The sequence below is a fragment of the Branchiostoma belcheri genome, unplaced genomic scaffold (genome assembly GCF_001625305.1).
Source record: "Branchiostoma belcheri isolate BF01 breed outbred unplaced genomic scaffold, Haploidv18h27 scaffold42, whole genome shotgun sequence".
Taxonomy (NCBI): Eukaryota; Metazoa; Chordata; class Leptocardii; order Amphioxiformes; family Branchiostomatidae; genus Branchiostoma; species Branchiostoma belcheri.
This window is the reverse complement of record NW_017804043.1, coordinates 1,697,269-1,711,479: the sequence shown is the minus strand read 5'-3', so window position 1 is coordinate 1,711,479 and position 14,211 is coordinate 1,697,269. Positions and strand designations below refer to the sequence as shown.

General features: G+C 44.5%; 1 protein-coding gene across 2 annotated transcripts in view; it reads right to left on the bottom strand.

Moving 5' to 3' along the window:
- The window catches only part of LOC109478144, a 16,025-nt gene extending 4,443 nt beyond the window's left edge, over positions 1–11,582 (bottom strand). Inside the window, exons 1-5 of one of the 2 annotated variants that reach the window (XM_019779632.1) lie at positions 11,450–11,582; positions 6,017–6,131; positions 5,567–5,672; positions 4,886–5,054; positions 617–714 (exon numbers count right to left, since the gene is read on the bottom strand). In XM_019779632.1, coding sequence (XP_019635191.1) covers positions 617–714; positions 4,886–5,054; positions 5,567–5,672; positions 6,017–6,131; positions 11,450–11,495 — 534 coding nt within the window. In that variant the 5' untranslated portion in view covers positions 11,496–11,582. The remainder of the gene's footprint in view (positions 1–616; positions 715–4,885; positions 5,055–5,566; positions 5,673–6,016; positions 6,132–11,449) is intronic. The other variant, XM_019779633.1, reaches the window with a different exon arrangement.
- Positions 11,583–14,211: the final 2,629 nt, after the last annotated feature.

Sequence of the window (14,211 nt, the reverse complement as noted above, 5' to 3'; positions counted from 1 at the left end):
AAATCCACCTCTTTTTTTTCGCCAGTTAAACGGTTGTGTATCGGATAGTGTCTTGCCTACTAGTATTTGATGCTGTTCCTCCTATTTGATGTATACTGTCACTGAAAGATCTGTTGGAAAATTACTCTCCAAGCAGAGGTTTGGGTTTAGGCATTTTTGGCGTGTTTTAGGCTTTGTTATCGGGCTTTCTTTTTTTACTTGTTTTTTTTGGGGGGGGGGGTGCAAGGACGTTGGTTGGCATTTGAAAAAACAGTGCAAAAAAGAAAGCCCAATAAAAAGCCTAAGACACGCCAAAAATACGCCAAAGCCCAAACCTCTGCTTGGAGAGCAATGTCCTAGTACTAGCAGATCTTTTAGTGGTTGTGAGACAGTATACATCAAGTAGGCAGAACAATATCAAATAGGCAAGACCATATCCAATACTTAACCGTTTGGCTGAAGATACCAAGTTACAACAAAGATACCCTGATATAAAAAGCCTGAAATACGGAAGAATAAGCCCAAACCCAAACCTATGCTTGGAGAGTACTAGGAGCTCACATCCAAGCTGGTGTGTTACGCCGAAAGGCGGTTATGCCGGCTGTACAGATACAGATACAGATACAGACGGACTTACCGCGGTCTCCACCGTCCTGGTCCTGTTCTCTGTGGCGTTGTCGGCTCTGTCCGACAGGATGTTCCGGGGATGGTTGGGGAACTCTGGCTGGTTGGGCACTGGAACACCCCACGAGTAGCCAAACAGGTACCCAGGACAGCCGGGCAGGGTAGAGAAGAGAGAAACCAGCGTTAGCACTGCTCGCGGCAACATCTTATCTTTCACAACGGCACGGGGTGACCGGTGGTGGTCTGAATACTGAATACCGAGTAGCGAATTGGTGAAACAAATCGCGTAGCAGCTCAGCTATAACCGACGTCTGGAGGGCGAGTAAAGATCAACTCAGAATCACCACGATTTATATACCAGCGAGACGTCTGCGGGGGGAATTTGCAAGTGAAAAAAAGGAGGCGGGCAAGACAATGTGTTTTTCTGGCGTCAGACAATGGGTTAAGTGGGGGGAGGGGAAAATAGAGGGTGATGACGCCTGGTGTGAATGGGAAACCGTACAGGGGTAGTCGGTAAACAATGGCATTGTAACGACGTTGTTTACACCTGTGGACGTTCTGGGCGGAGAAGTGGGATTACTTCACCCCGGATTAGTGAGCTGATCCCCCACAGTGAGGCTTACGGACACGTGCCCCATGTCTACTCTCCAAGCAGAGGTTGATGGGGGAAGATCTTTAGCCTCCACAGCATGCCAAAAACTGGGGGTTTTGGGGGTCTTCAGGGTCTCTGGGAGATTTTATGTGCTATTTTCTGATTGCATATACACTGTAGACAACACAGCCGGCCTGGTTGAATTTCCCCCGTTTTTTAGAACTGGGCTAATCAGAAAACAGCCGAAGACCACCAAACCCCCAGTTCTATAAGCCTGCCACGGAGGCTACCTCATGTCTACTCTCCAAGCAGAGGTTGATGGGGGAAGATCGTTTCCATTGCACAAAAAAAGCGAGAAGTTGACCACTCAGTAACTAGAACACTTTGTATTAGCCTAGTATAGTACCCTTGTATGTTCCTTATGTATGTATGTCTAAGTCAAGTAGTGTATTTTTGTCTCCACTTTTCTACATACGTCTGTTATGTGTCGGTTAAGTCTTGACCTGTACCTAGCCCGTCATGGCATGAATGTACAATAAAGGTATTTCATTATATATGGCCCGTATTGGACCCTCTCTGGCCAATGGATACTGCCTGACCAATTTGATACTTTTTGCCACCCTAGGATCTGCTTGGAGGATCATGTCAAGATCAGGGGATGGGAGAAAAAAAATTCCTCGTACAAAAAATTATTCCCCAAGCAGAGGTTTGGGTTTTTGCTTTTTTTTGTCGTGTTCATAAATTTTATTTATTGGGCTTTCTTTTTTTGGGTTAGGGTAAAAAAAAAACAGTGCAAAAAAGGAAGCCCAGTAATAAAGCCTAAAAACACGCCAGAAATAAGCCAAAACCCAAACCTCAGATTGAAGAGTACAAAAAAGAATGGTTGAGATTGTTACAGACAAAGTTGGTGTAGCTAACTCGATATTTTGCGTGCCCCCTGTAGTTTGTTTGAATAAAAGTACACCATGCTATCTTGTGTGAACGTTTACAAGGCAAGGAATACTAGTATCTCATCACTGTTAGTACGTTTCATGATCTTCATTAGTTTCGGTATTTTTTTTCTCCAGCAATCAGAAAAACAAGTATTCTAGATTTTATATGAAAATTGTCAAAATTGTTAGTAGTCTGACCCAGTGTCACATTGTATAACAGAACACATTCAAAATTTAACTCCACGCACGCCTATATATATATAGTGATGGACGAGTTGTTTGTTCAAAGGGTGTTCAAAATTTCACATTCCTGGAGATTTCTTGTGTCCATTAGATCTACCCCACCTGAATATTTTGTTCTGTCCAGGAATGCGTACAGAGATTTGTCTCGCGTTTGAGTACGTGATCGTTCGCTAGTTTCCACTCTGTGGGCTTCAAAGGAAGTCAACCAGGTAGAAGGAAATGCATTGAGAGACTTAATCGTCGATCAGCGAGTATTTTGACATTTCTTTTCTTTTTGTTTTGTTGCGAACACCTGCGTTTGGACAATCTCCCACGAGGCAGGGGGGAGGGGGGCCTCGCACCTGTGTTTATCCAGCATCTGTCGCCATGGCAACGAAAGAACATCGTAAACATGAGCCAAACTATTCCAACTCCATCTTTTCCAGAAATATTTTATCAATTTTCTCTCTACAACAACTTGCTCGTTTTCACGACTTTTTAATCGTATTTTTCTGAAACATTTCATCATCACTTCTAAGCTAAGTTCTTTTGACAAAACGTGTCTCATTTTACACAATGGGTACATCGCGAATACGGCCTATTTTCGGCTGCACACATTCACAAGTGAACAATATTTGAACTGCATGGTTTCTCGCTAGCCTGACTTCCAGTCACGGCCCAAACTTTCACCCATTGTCTCTCCATGACGCGCGCAGAGTGCTCCCCGGCCATTGTGTCACCACGTTCTGTCACCTGGGCTATTGTTCACTTCTTTCCGGTCTTCCTGTTTTCTTGTCACGGCTAGAGGTGCCAAGCCTTAAAATACTCTCAAAAAGTGACAGCACAGTAAAAATAGATTTTCGGAGTTAATTTTCTGTTAATTTTTATTGTAGTAAGTCGAATCATCTATACTAGTATCCTGTAACATACTGCGTATCTGTGAGGCAATGCGATGTCTTGTATCGTAGGTTGGTTCTAGATATTATTGGTGGTACCAATAAATACAGGTACTCCTTTCGACATTTGTATGTACGGTATTTTTCGTTGCCATTTATAAACGTTTTTTAAAGAATACTTCTTTTCTAGGTATCAATGACTGAGCCTTTTGATTTTTCATTTTTCATATGCAGTAGGTTTCTAATCTCTGATCAAATCTTTTCGTGAATTGGCAAGACAGTATTAAATTAGCCAGGTAGTATTTTGGTTGGCGTAAAAAAAAGATACGAATAAAAAAAAAAGCCTGATAGATTCGCCTAAAACGCCAAAAAAAAGTCGAAAAAGACACCAACACAAAACGAAAGGCCAAAACACGCCAAAAATAAGTTGAAGAAAAGATACCAATACGAAAAGAAGGCTCATAAATACGCCTAAAACACGTCAAAAATAAGTCGAATCCTACACCTCTGCTTGGAGAGTAGGAGCACATTGTCTGAGCGGTTTACTCTTCGGACCTGGGGAAAGATATCGCCTTGACTAACACACAGAGTGATAGATAGATAGCGCGCGTGTCCACAGACAGCCAAATTGACTCAGCCCGACAGGCTGTCTCGCCGTCTAGCGAGTCTGCGGTGACTGATGCGCGTTATCGGGTCCCGAATGGGTGCGAACATGGGCAGGATCCCGCCCTACGCTAAACAGACCCAGACGGGGGCATGTTGTTTGGTCGTGATGGAACAATACATGGGAGGGGGAGAGGGCGGGGGGATTGACACGTCTTTTGTTCCTAATCCGATCTGCTCCACCTTCGAGAGGATTAGGGAATTAAGGACAGTCAATTTTCAACCAAGGGGCGAAATGCCAACAGATATTACAGGACGGGTTTGCTGAGCTCATTGCCTGATGTACCTGTTAGCTAGCCTCTACCAGGCTTCGGGAGGCGGCTGGACAGAGTAGAAATTGGCCATAGAGGGAGTTGGTCCGCTTATTCAGGTTCCAAAAACTGTAGTCCCTAGCGGACCAACTCCATCGGCATGCTATCTCTCTAGTATTTGGCCAATTTCTACTCTTTCCAGTCGCCTCCCGAAGCCTGGTAGAGGCTAGTATTAGAGGACAATGGCCCGTGTAAAAATCACGTATCAGCGAAGCACCAGCGGGCGTAGCTGCTTAAAAACTTTTAGCGGCAATATTCTTCGCCTCAATTGAGGATGGCTGCTTTACTTTACTTTACCTCCAGGCTAATATTTTGAATGGACAACGAATTACACATTAGCTTAGTCTTACCTATCCCTCATGTAGATATAGCCTCTTCCAGGCTTCGGGAGGCGGCCAATTGGCCAAATTAGAGAGATAACATGTCGGGGTAGCTGGCTAGCTAGAGAGTACATTTGCCGCACCCGGTGTACTCTTTCCAGCCGCCTCCCGAAGCCTGGTAGAGGCTAATGTAGATATACCATTTCCCATTGTCTCTTATCAAGCGAATTATACAAAAATGCGTGAAAGCAGCGGCTGGTTGCCAATCAGAACAGCTTTAGTTGGGCTCCCAGCTCATGATTGCGTGAATTTTTGGGCACATTTGAGGAAAATTTTTGAAACTCACAGATAGCAGCTTCATTGGTGTTGTCGTACTGCCAGATATCGCTAGGGGTCTCACCTGGCCAAGGCAGTTTCCCACCTACGACCATGAGGTTGTTACAGTCGTCGCCTCTGCACGTGCAGGTGTACACACCTCTCAGAAAGTCAGCGGTGCACTGCGGGTCTGGTGCCGGCTAAGAAACGAATAAAAAAATATCGGTCAAAACGGACAGTATTCATATTCCCGTTGGACATTCCAAACCTTCGACGGTCACCGAAACGTCGGCTGAATAAAAGACTTGGTTATGTAAAAAGAGTCTCTTCACTCAGTTTTAATAACAATGTGACATATGAGAAATCTAATTTTTATGGGATATTGATATATGTTTAGTGTTAAAACTTTAGATCCAACACAATAAAGTTCTCTCACCTAGAGCTTTCGACCAGTCACTCTGGTCTTCCTCTGTAGACTGACCCAGTGAGGCTTGTCACGTGGCTTCTTTGAAGTGTGACGTCAACACTCGTCAACACTAGGTCAAGGGTATCTGGTGTTGATAGCCATATGACAAGTTTCACTGAGGAAGACCAGAGTGACTGGTCGAAACTCTAGTTGAGAGAACTTTTTGTGTTGGATCTAAAGTTTTAACTCTAAACGTGTATCTACCAACACAGATGAACGTTCATGATAGGATATTGATAAACTCACCCCTGATGGCGCTGCACCGAAGCAGCCGGTGTACAACAACCAACGTCCTTCCCTGGATTCAGACATGGTCGCGAGGCAGTTCTGGTCAGCTGAACAAACTTTAGTCCTGGTGTTACAGAAAGTCAACAAAAACAATGAAGAGAGTGTCTTTTTTTCACGTTTTATCATAAAATGTGGAAAGGCAAGGATAAAAAGCACCTAAAAGCACCTATAAAATCAATAGTGGTTTAAAATTGTCCTTTTTAGTAATTTATGGGCAAACAAACAATAATGAAGTAAACAAACAAGAAAGGTAAGTCTTACTCAAATACATGTAATACATTCATATAAAAATGCAACATTATGTAACCCAACACTAGTTACCACTAGTTTGGAACAGAAGAAGAAGAGGAAACGTAGCAAAAGCAATATCTTTTCCTTCGGTAAACATAATATACAAACTGTGCTCACCTGCTGCAGTTTGATTGACATGTTCTTGTGACGGGGTCGCAGGTAGCCTCAGACTCCTCACACACACGGCACACCGCCGCCCGGGTACCGTCTGGCGTCACGGTCAGGAGGAGAGCTGAGGAAAATTAGATATCAAACTGTGATTATCACATAAATACGGAAATAAAGAAACTGTCCATAAGCGAAAGGCCTTCGTGTGAAAAGGAAAGTACAAGTTGTATCGTTGACGTGGATAGAAATGTACTTTGGGGCAGAAAAAGTAAAAGAAAAAAAAGGTTCACCTCTTCCATCCATTCATGATTTAACTTGCTAAGACCAGTGGTGGTATAACCAGTCAAAAACACCAGCTGCAAATGTCAGTAGTCGACCACAAAATTTGTCTGGGATTTTCGATCGGCCACCATTGCATCAATTGCCCCCAGGCTCAGGTCTCTAACTAGACTACTGAGCAATTTGAAGTATTTCCCTCAAAATCACCCTCCCACAAGGGATAGATCTGAAAGAGCCTTGAACTTTCCCCCACATACCGCTGGGTTTGACATTTGGACAGGTCACTGCCTCATCATGTTGGGCAACGCCTTTAACCTTTACCGAAAAATTAGCCGCGACCTATGGGGTCCTGGCCGCCATCTTTCATCAACCGTCCCCGCAGACGACACTTACCACCGACTCAATTTCATCCCCGCTTTCATCTCTGTTTTGTCGACTTAAGTCTCCCGTGAGAGAATCTAGCCAAACGTTTTCGGTCAGACCAGATGAGTTGATGAAAAAGGTTTGACCTTTCAGAAGCTTTTGTTAATGTATACAAAACGTGGGGCTAATGTAACATATGTTTTCATATGTTTAATCACTTCCTCTCGAGTTATGTTGCCCGCTGAAAGAAAGTTCGTATGCTATATGGCATTCGTGTGAGGTATCCAAGATGTTCAAGAAATTTGATTGAGGGCCAAAGAGAGAGTTGCATTGTTTTTGTCATTTTTTAGCATGAAAGTTCATCTGTGTTGGTACGTACAAGTCATTATGAAGTAAAGGCTATACTTTCTTTCCAACACTGGAATTAATTGGGACTTACCCCAAATTTTCGGCTGACTTCTTCAACCTTGTTCACAGAATGGACCCGTTGGAATGAAAGCTTAGTCTTTACTTCATACTGTCATTTTTTTCTTTTTTTTTTTTTGTGAGAGGCTGCACGCATATCTGTATCTATTTATCACTGTAGACAGTGGAACACAGCTTCCACCGCCAACGTATTTCCGTTGCCTCCTTTCGTGCTGTCCCAAGTCAGTACACGATGCATGTCTTTAGTTGTTTCTTGGCAGCCTCTTTAACAGTTGTGCTTCATTTTCCCGCCCACACTCTGCCCGTAGAGAGGCCCTTGCCTCCTTGTTGTGACGGTGTTTACTGAGATCGCTATGCGCCTGGGCTTCACCCGTGCGGTTAGCGTGGAATGCCCCTTCCTACCCGATGACAACACACACGGGACTCTTGGTAGAGACACCGAGGTTTGGTTGGTTTGAAATGCCACACTCTGTCTCGTGTTTCTATCTTTGGTGGGCTTGGGCAGCCACTAGTACTGTGGGTTTGTGGCACCAAGAAAGCTATAAATTGTTATAATGTTCAACGTGCTACATGTGTACTTAACTTACAAAGTAAACGTATCTAAGTTACTTAAACTGATTGATTGATTTGTGGCGTTTTCTATTAATATGAACTCCATTTCAAGTTGCCACAATGTATAAAACATACGTATGAGGAAAATATGTTTGGTTCCTTAGCCATGTAAACCATGTAGCTGGCATAAAAAAAGGGTACGAGATATCAAAATCGGACGTTCTGCTGCAGTGCTAAGGAAAGCCGCTAGGCGGTCCTTAAATCTAGAAACATAGCCTTCTTGGTGAAGCCAATGAACTAATGTCCAAGCAGATCCTAGGGTAGACAGTATCAAATTGGCCAGGCAGTATCCATTGGCCAGAGAGGGTCCAATACGCCACCTAGGGTCTTGGGTGGCGTATTGGTATGATACCGTCTTTTGCCACCCTAGGATCTGCTTGGGGATTACTAACAAACTTCTTATCCCGCCCAGATAGCGCAAGAGCCTCTGTGGTGTTTTCTAAACCGGGTTGAGAGCAAGAGAAATCCTTGCTTTTGGCAAACGGCCAGCGGTACCGCGCAAATCGGCAGTCTTCAGGGGCGATCTGTTCCAACCCCGGTATGTTCAGCACGACAAAATCACCGTCATTTGCCCCGGAGGAACTTTAATGGAGAGATTGGCGGGTACTGAGCTGTGCCAAATTTGGCCAGACATGTAATTTGGTATTCTATGGAGGGAGGGGAAACTAGTTTGGGGGTGAACAGAGCGTGCATGGTAATTTGGACACTTCACTAAATTGTTTTCATCGATATGAGCTGAAGATAGGTGTAACAAGTCGTTCGGTATAATGTAGCCAGCTGCCACCGCGCCGCGTGCCTGCGAAGCTGGTGTGTTACGTCGAAGGGTGGTTCTACCGGCTATACAGATACAGAAGCTGGTGTGTTACGCCGAAGGGTGGTTCTACCGGCTATACAGATGCAGAAGCTGGTGTGTTACGCCGAAGGGTGGTTCTATCGGCTATACAGATACAGAAGCTTGCACAAGGAGAAAGAAAAGAATCCACTGATCGTATACAAGTGGTTAACCATGGCACGGGTTTGGCTAATATTTTCAATTACGAGGGCAACTACGTGATAGAAAGGAAATGATGCCATTGGACATGCTTTGTCTTGTCGTGTATCATGTCAAAACTGGTTTAACAAACACGTCCCTTTGTGCCAGTTATTTCAAGAAGCATATCTTGAAACCAAACGTTGCAAAACGGCTAGTATATATGATAGACTGTATAACTAAGGACGTTATATCAGGTTGGTATAACAGTTATATTTTACAATCATCTCATTTTGTAGCAATTTTGATTATAGCTGTTTTGTTGTTAATCTCAAATAGTTTCCTACGTACGTGATACTCCTGTCATTGGGCGAAACAGATTTCTGAAGGCCGTCTTCTAAGGTCTGTACCGATTAGTGAAGGCCAAGGAAAGTTTTCAAGGCCACGAAAGCCCGGAATTATGTCAGCCCTGCGGCTGTTGCAACATGAAACTGCGACAAGGATTTCAAGAATTGTGCCAAGCGATCCCCTGGCCACACCGCCAGCGAAGGGCAGACTGGAATTGGGTCTCCCAAAGCTCGAGACATCTAAACTGATTAGTTAAATCGAAGAACAACGACGCAGCAAGGCACACACACACACACACACACGTACATGTATACACAGACGCACACACAGAGATAAAGATAGGAAGGGACACACACACACATATACACAAGCACACACACACTGGCACACATGCATGCACACACACACACACACACACACACACACACACACACACACACACACACACACACACACACACACATACACGCACACACACACACACACACACACACGCACGCACGCGCGCGCGCGCGCGCACACATATACACATACGCACACACATATACACAAGCACACACACACACACACACAACGTATATATCCCTAAAACAAATAACGTAAAGATGCTTTAAAGATGGATAAATACAACGATGTTTTCGTAGACCTTGAAATTACGCAATACAAGCGTCTCGAGTTCCGTATTTATTATTGTAGCGTTGCTGTGCCAATGCCAAACAGCTGTTGTTTTTACGTCCTTCTTTGTCGGGGAAGCGTTTAATTTCCTCCGTAAGACAGATATCAACAAACCAAAGGCTAAGCTTAGAAACGGTTAGCCTTGAAAAATAAGCTTGAACCAAATCAACAAAGCGTCGTAGAAAAGATCTTGCTGTGTTCGAGGAGAGTTATAGACATTTTAAGAAGAAATCTTAGTTTTGCTGGCTGAAAAAGTTGCGGGTTATTTTTTTCAAAAAGACCATATGAGAAAAAAAACCTAGAGACACACATTTTAAAGTGAATTCAGCTTATCTGTTTTCCAAAAAAGAGGTCCGACTGAAAGCACATCACTAAACTACTCCTGTGTCGTTCTTATTTTGAAACAGGAAAATGCAGCAAAAGAGGACGCGCCTGAAAATAGTTGTCTGATATTTCTTTGCTGAATAGACTAATGGTAAGGCCACGCGGATTTAAGTTTATGGATGACATCCACGCGCGCATTGATTTGTGCTTTAATTGCCTGTTCTAATAAAAAAAAATCACCTCCTCCGAGGCTAAAAGCTGGTAGTAACCACGGAGGACGGCACCCAGGCTGCCGACACTCCACAGAACTCTAGAACTTATTCGCCCGCTCTCATTAGTTTTAATAGGGGTCTTCAGAGGATGTCATCCACAAAATTAAGTCAGTATAAAAAGAAGGAAGTCTAAGTCTAGAGTATGGAAGTGTCGACAGTCGTTGGGAGGCAAACCCCGGGAACTAGTCGCCACGGCACCGAGGTTTTCCTAGAAGACAGGATGCCCTAGTCTCCACCAGACAACCCAACAACCCGGGTTCAAAATAAAGTAAAACTTAGCCAGTAGGCAGAATAATTGACTAGGGGAATTTAGCCAGCGTAGAGTTCATTTGCTCACACGGTTAGAGGGGGAAATAACCCTCTCGTGGACTGAGTCTCCTGGCTAAAGTAGTTCCTTTTTACCGAATTCTAGGATCCGTATCCCCGTAGGTAGCGTCCAGAGCATGCCAAAAACTGGGGGTTTGGGGGTCTTCAGGGTCTTTTATGTGCTATTTTATGATTCCATAGACGACATAGCCGGCCTGGTTGAATTACCCCCGTTTTTTAGAGCTGGGCTAATCAGAAAACAGCCGAAGACCACCAAACCCCCAGTTCTATAAGCCTGCTACGGAGGTTACCCCGTAGGAAGGCCTGGTGGAGGATGCCCGTTTTAGACGCTCCTATAACATGAAAATCCTCTCGCAACAGGGAGGTGCTTTTCCGCTTTATCACCGTCGAGACGAAGAACAACGTGCCAGGGTTTACCAAAATGTCAAGCACATTTCTTTTGCTCTTTTTTTTTTCGTCTAGAGGAAAACGCCTTTAGCGACCCTGGGCCTTCTATTTCCTCTATCGTCGGAGGAAAATTCCGCTGTCTGCTTCTGATATGAGCTACAATTTATGGAACTAGAAGCACACAAGAAATCACACAAAGAGGAAAATCGTACTTAAAAATGTTACTTTAAAGATAATGCCATACTCAGGTAATGGAATGAAGAATTTTTTGTGTGGAATGTCGGCTTTAAAAGGAAATATAACTGGGTCTTCCAGAGAACAAGAGCAAGAGAAATGTCCACACGTGTGTACGATTGCGGATCAAGTGTACAAATTAGTTTAGACAAAAAATTCAACAACAGTAAAGAAAAGAAAAGAAAACTTCCGACCGACGATGAAAAAAAAACGCTGTGTACTTACCGAAAAGAATGCAGGAAAGGGGGCGTCCGCGGTTTTGTCCAGCCATGGTCGGTCTACTCCGCTTTTCCGTCGAAAAAACAAGTAAAATATCTCTTCCGCGCGTCGCTGTACGGTGTAGTAGAGTCTGAACACCCAGGCTGCGAGCGCTCCACACAAGGCGAAGTTGATACTGAGAGATGTCTGTCTGGTGAGATGCAGGTTGGTAGACTGAAGTAGGAGCCCCGAGGTTGCACACTTTTATGTGGTTTGTCCGGGTGATGGGAAGTAGGGCTGTTTACACGCGGAGTGACTGTCTCGTGCGAGCGCGCTTCCCGCCGACACGACGGACGGTTTCCGTTCGGGCTGCGAGATCGTGTTCACAACTCATGCGTAAGCAGGGCGCTTCAAAGCACTGGTCATCCACGGGACGCATACTTGGGATGATCGGCGCATGTGTCATGGTCTCCGGGGGGAGTCCCGGTCGCCATGGCTCGGGAAGAAGCACGGGAAACCACAACTTGGGCCAGGCGCCTGCCCTGGACATAGCCTCACATGCAGCCTCCTGTGCAGGCTCCATAGCCTCTACCAGGCTTCGGGAGGCGGCTGGAAAGAGCAGAAATCGGCCAAATAGAGAGATAACATGCTTAGGAAGTTCAGGTCCTGGAAAGTACAGTTTGCCGCTCCCGAACTGTACTTTCTAGCCGACCTAAACTACCTTAGCATGTTATCTCTCTATTTGGCCGATTTCTACTCTTTCCAGTAGTCTACCGAAGCCTGGTAGAGGCTACAGGCTCCGGGCGGGTGGGAGTTTTGGTACTGCGTTTTGTAGAATTTTTTTAACGCGTTCTTTTACTTGCCGGGCATCCTACAACCAGCCGCGAGAGAAGGTTTCCATCCGCCCACGGAGCCTGCTTCCATTCGACAAGGAAAAAAAGCAAGCAAAAAGTGATTAGAAAAGTCTTTCAAAGGTCCCGTGGGCGGATAGAAACCTGGTTGTAGGATGGCTGGCAATGAAAGAACGCGTTAAAAACTCTATAAAACGCAGTATGGAAACTCCCACTCATCCAGAGGCCTGCACACGAGGCTAGGGAAACCACCACTCGGCCCAGGCGTCTCTCCTGAACCAGGAAAATTGTTACCACGAGATGGGAGATTACAGTGGCATGGGGGCGGGAGACCTGGCGCATAGTTACGGCACACAAAGTTGGCCAAGTCATGCTGGCTCGTTTGAAACATTGCGGGTCTGTTACATGGAGGCGTAAATAACAACCAGTGGTACATGTGTTCTCTTTTGTGTTATTGATGTATTTATTTATTTGTTTGTTTGTTATTTTGTAAAATGAACGATACAAAAAACAAATAGTGACTAGGAAATGGGGGAAACTATTAGTTTTTATTTCAGTCACAAATGCGATAAAAACTACAATTTAGGGATTAATTTTAAGAAAATATTAAGATTCCTTCATAGAAAATACAGATGTCCACTTGCTGAACAATCCGGGAATATGAATAAATATAGGAAAAGAAATGGTAACAAAAAAGACAACTCACCTCTGCAGGTATTTCTTACATTTGTTGAAAATGCTGGAAGTATTAGGTGGAACCGACAATATAAGAATCATATAGAAAATATGCCGTCAAATATTTCGGTACGTCCCAATGTCCGGTAGACCAGTAGCCGTCTGACCACCAGTCTTACTAAGGATCGCTCATTAAATCACAGAAGGGCCTGTTTAATCTTAACTAAGATAAGAAAATACTGTGCATTAAATTCAAGACGTTTTAGGAAATTAAACCTGACATTTTTTATCCCTCCAATGTTTAGATCGGCGATATTAAAGGCTTGTAGACAGCGATGCACGGATACGCTCGTTGGGCGACCAACAACTGAACCTATCACTAGACCAAGTCAAGGTAAAGTCAAGGTACAGATCTAAGACTTACAGAACATCATGAAGGGAAGCAGAGAGAATATAGCCCCCGGCCAAACAACCTGTGGGGTCGTGTTGCTGGTAACGGTGAGCTCTCGCCTCGGAACCAAGCAGTCTCGGGTTCGAACCCTGCCATGCCACTGATCGTGTGCCCTTGGCAAAGGCACTCTACGCGAATTTCACCACTTAACTCAAGTAAAAATGAGTATGTCTGTCTGTATGTTGTCCGTGCGTTTAGGGCCTGGTCATATTCGCCGTAAGTTCGTCGCACGTGCGATTGCAATCTGAGGGCACTCGTGAGGTAGTTGTACGAATGTCGTGCAACTTTTTCGCTCTCTTGTTTTCAGCCTGTTTATAGTATACAGTGTATATATGTATGTGTGTATATGGCATTATGAAATAAGTTGTATTTAAGTATATCGTCACGTTGTCTCTGTCCAATGTTGATAAGAAGAAATGATAGGTTTGGTATTTTCTGCAGTGGTTTCCATACATTGTTGTACCCAAATGATCCGATTTTTTTCTTCGAAATTGAACCACAGTCTCCCAATTTTTCTCCGAAATTGAAGGAACCCTGACAACGAACGGTTTCCTCTTGGACTACTCCGAGTCTAGGTCTGTGTCTCGGGGTCATACAAGGCCAAATTAAAATCTAGCAGCGCTCGAACAGCTCAGGAGCACAGAGGAAACCGTGCGGCTAGCCGGCCACGTGCGCGCCCCAGCTCCCGCCACCAAAGTTCCGTTACCCTTCGTCGCTGCGGCGTGGTAGCCTCTACCAGACTTTCGGAGGCGACTGGAAAGAGTAGAAATCGGCCAAAATAGAGAGATAAGCATGCCAAGGGAGTTTGGCCG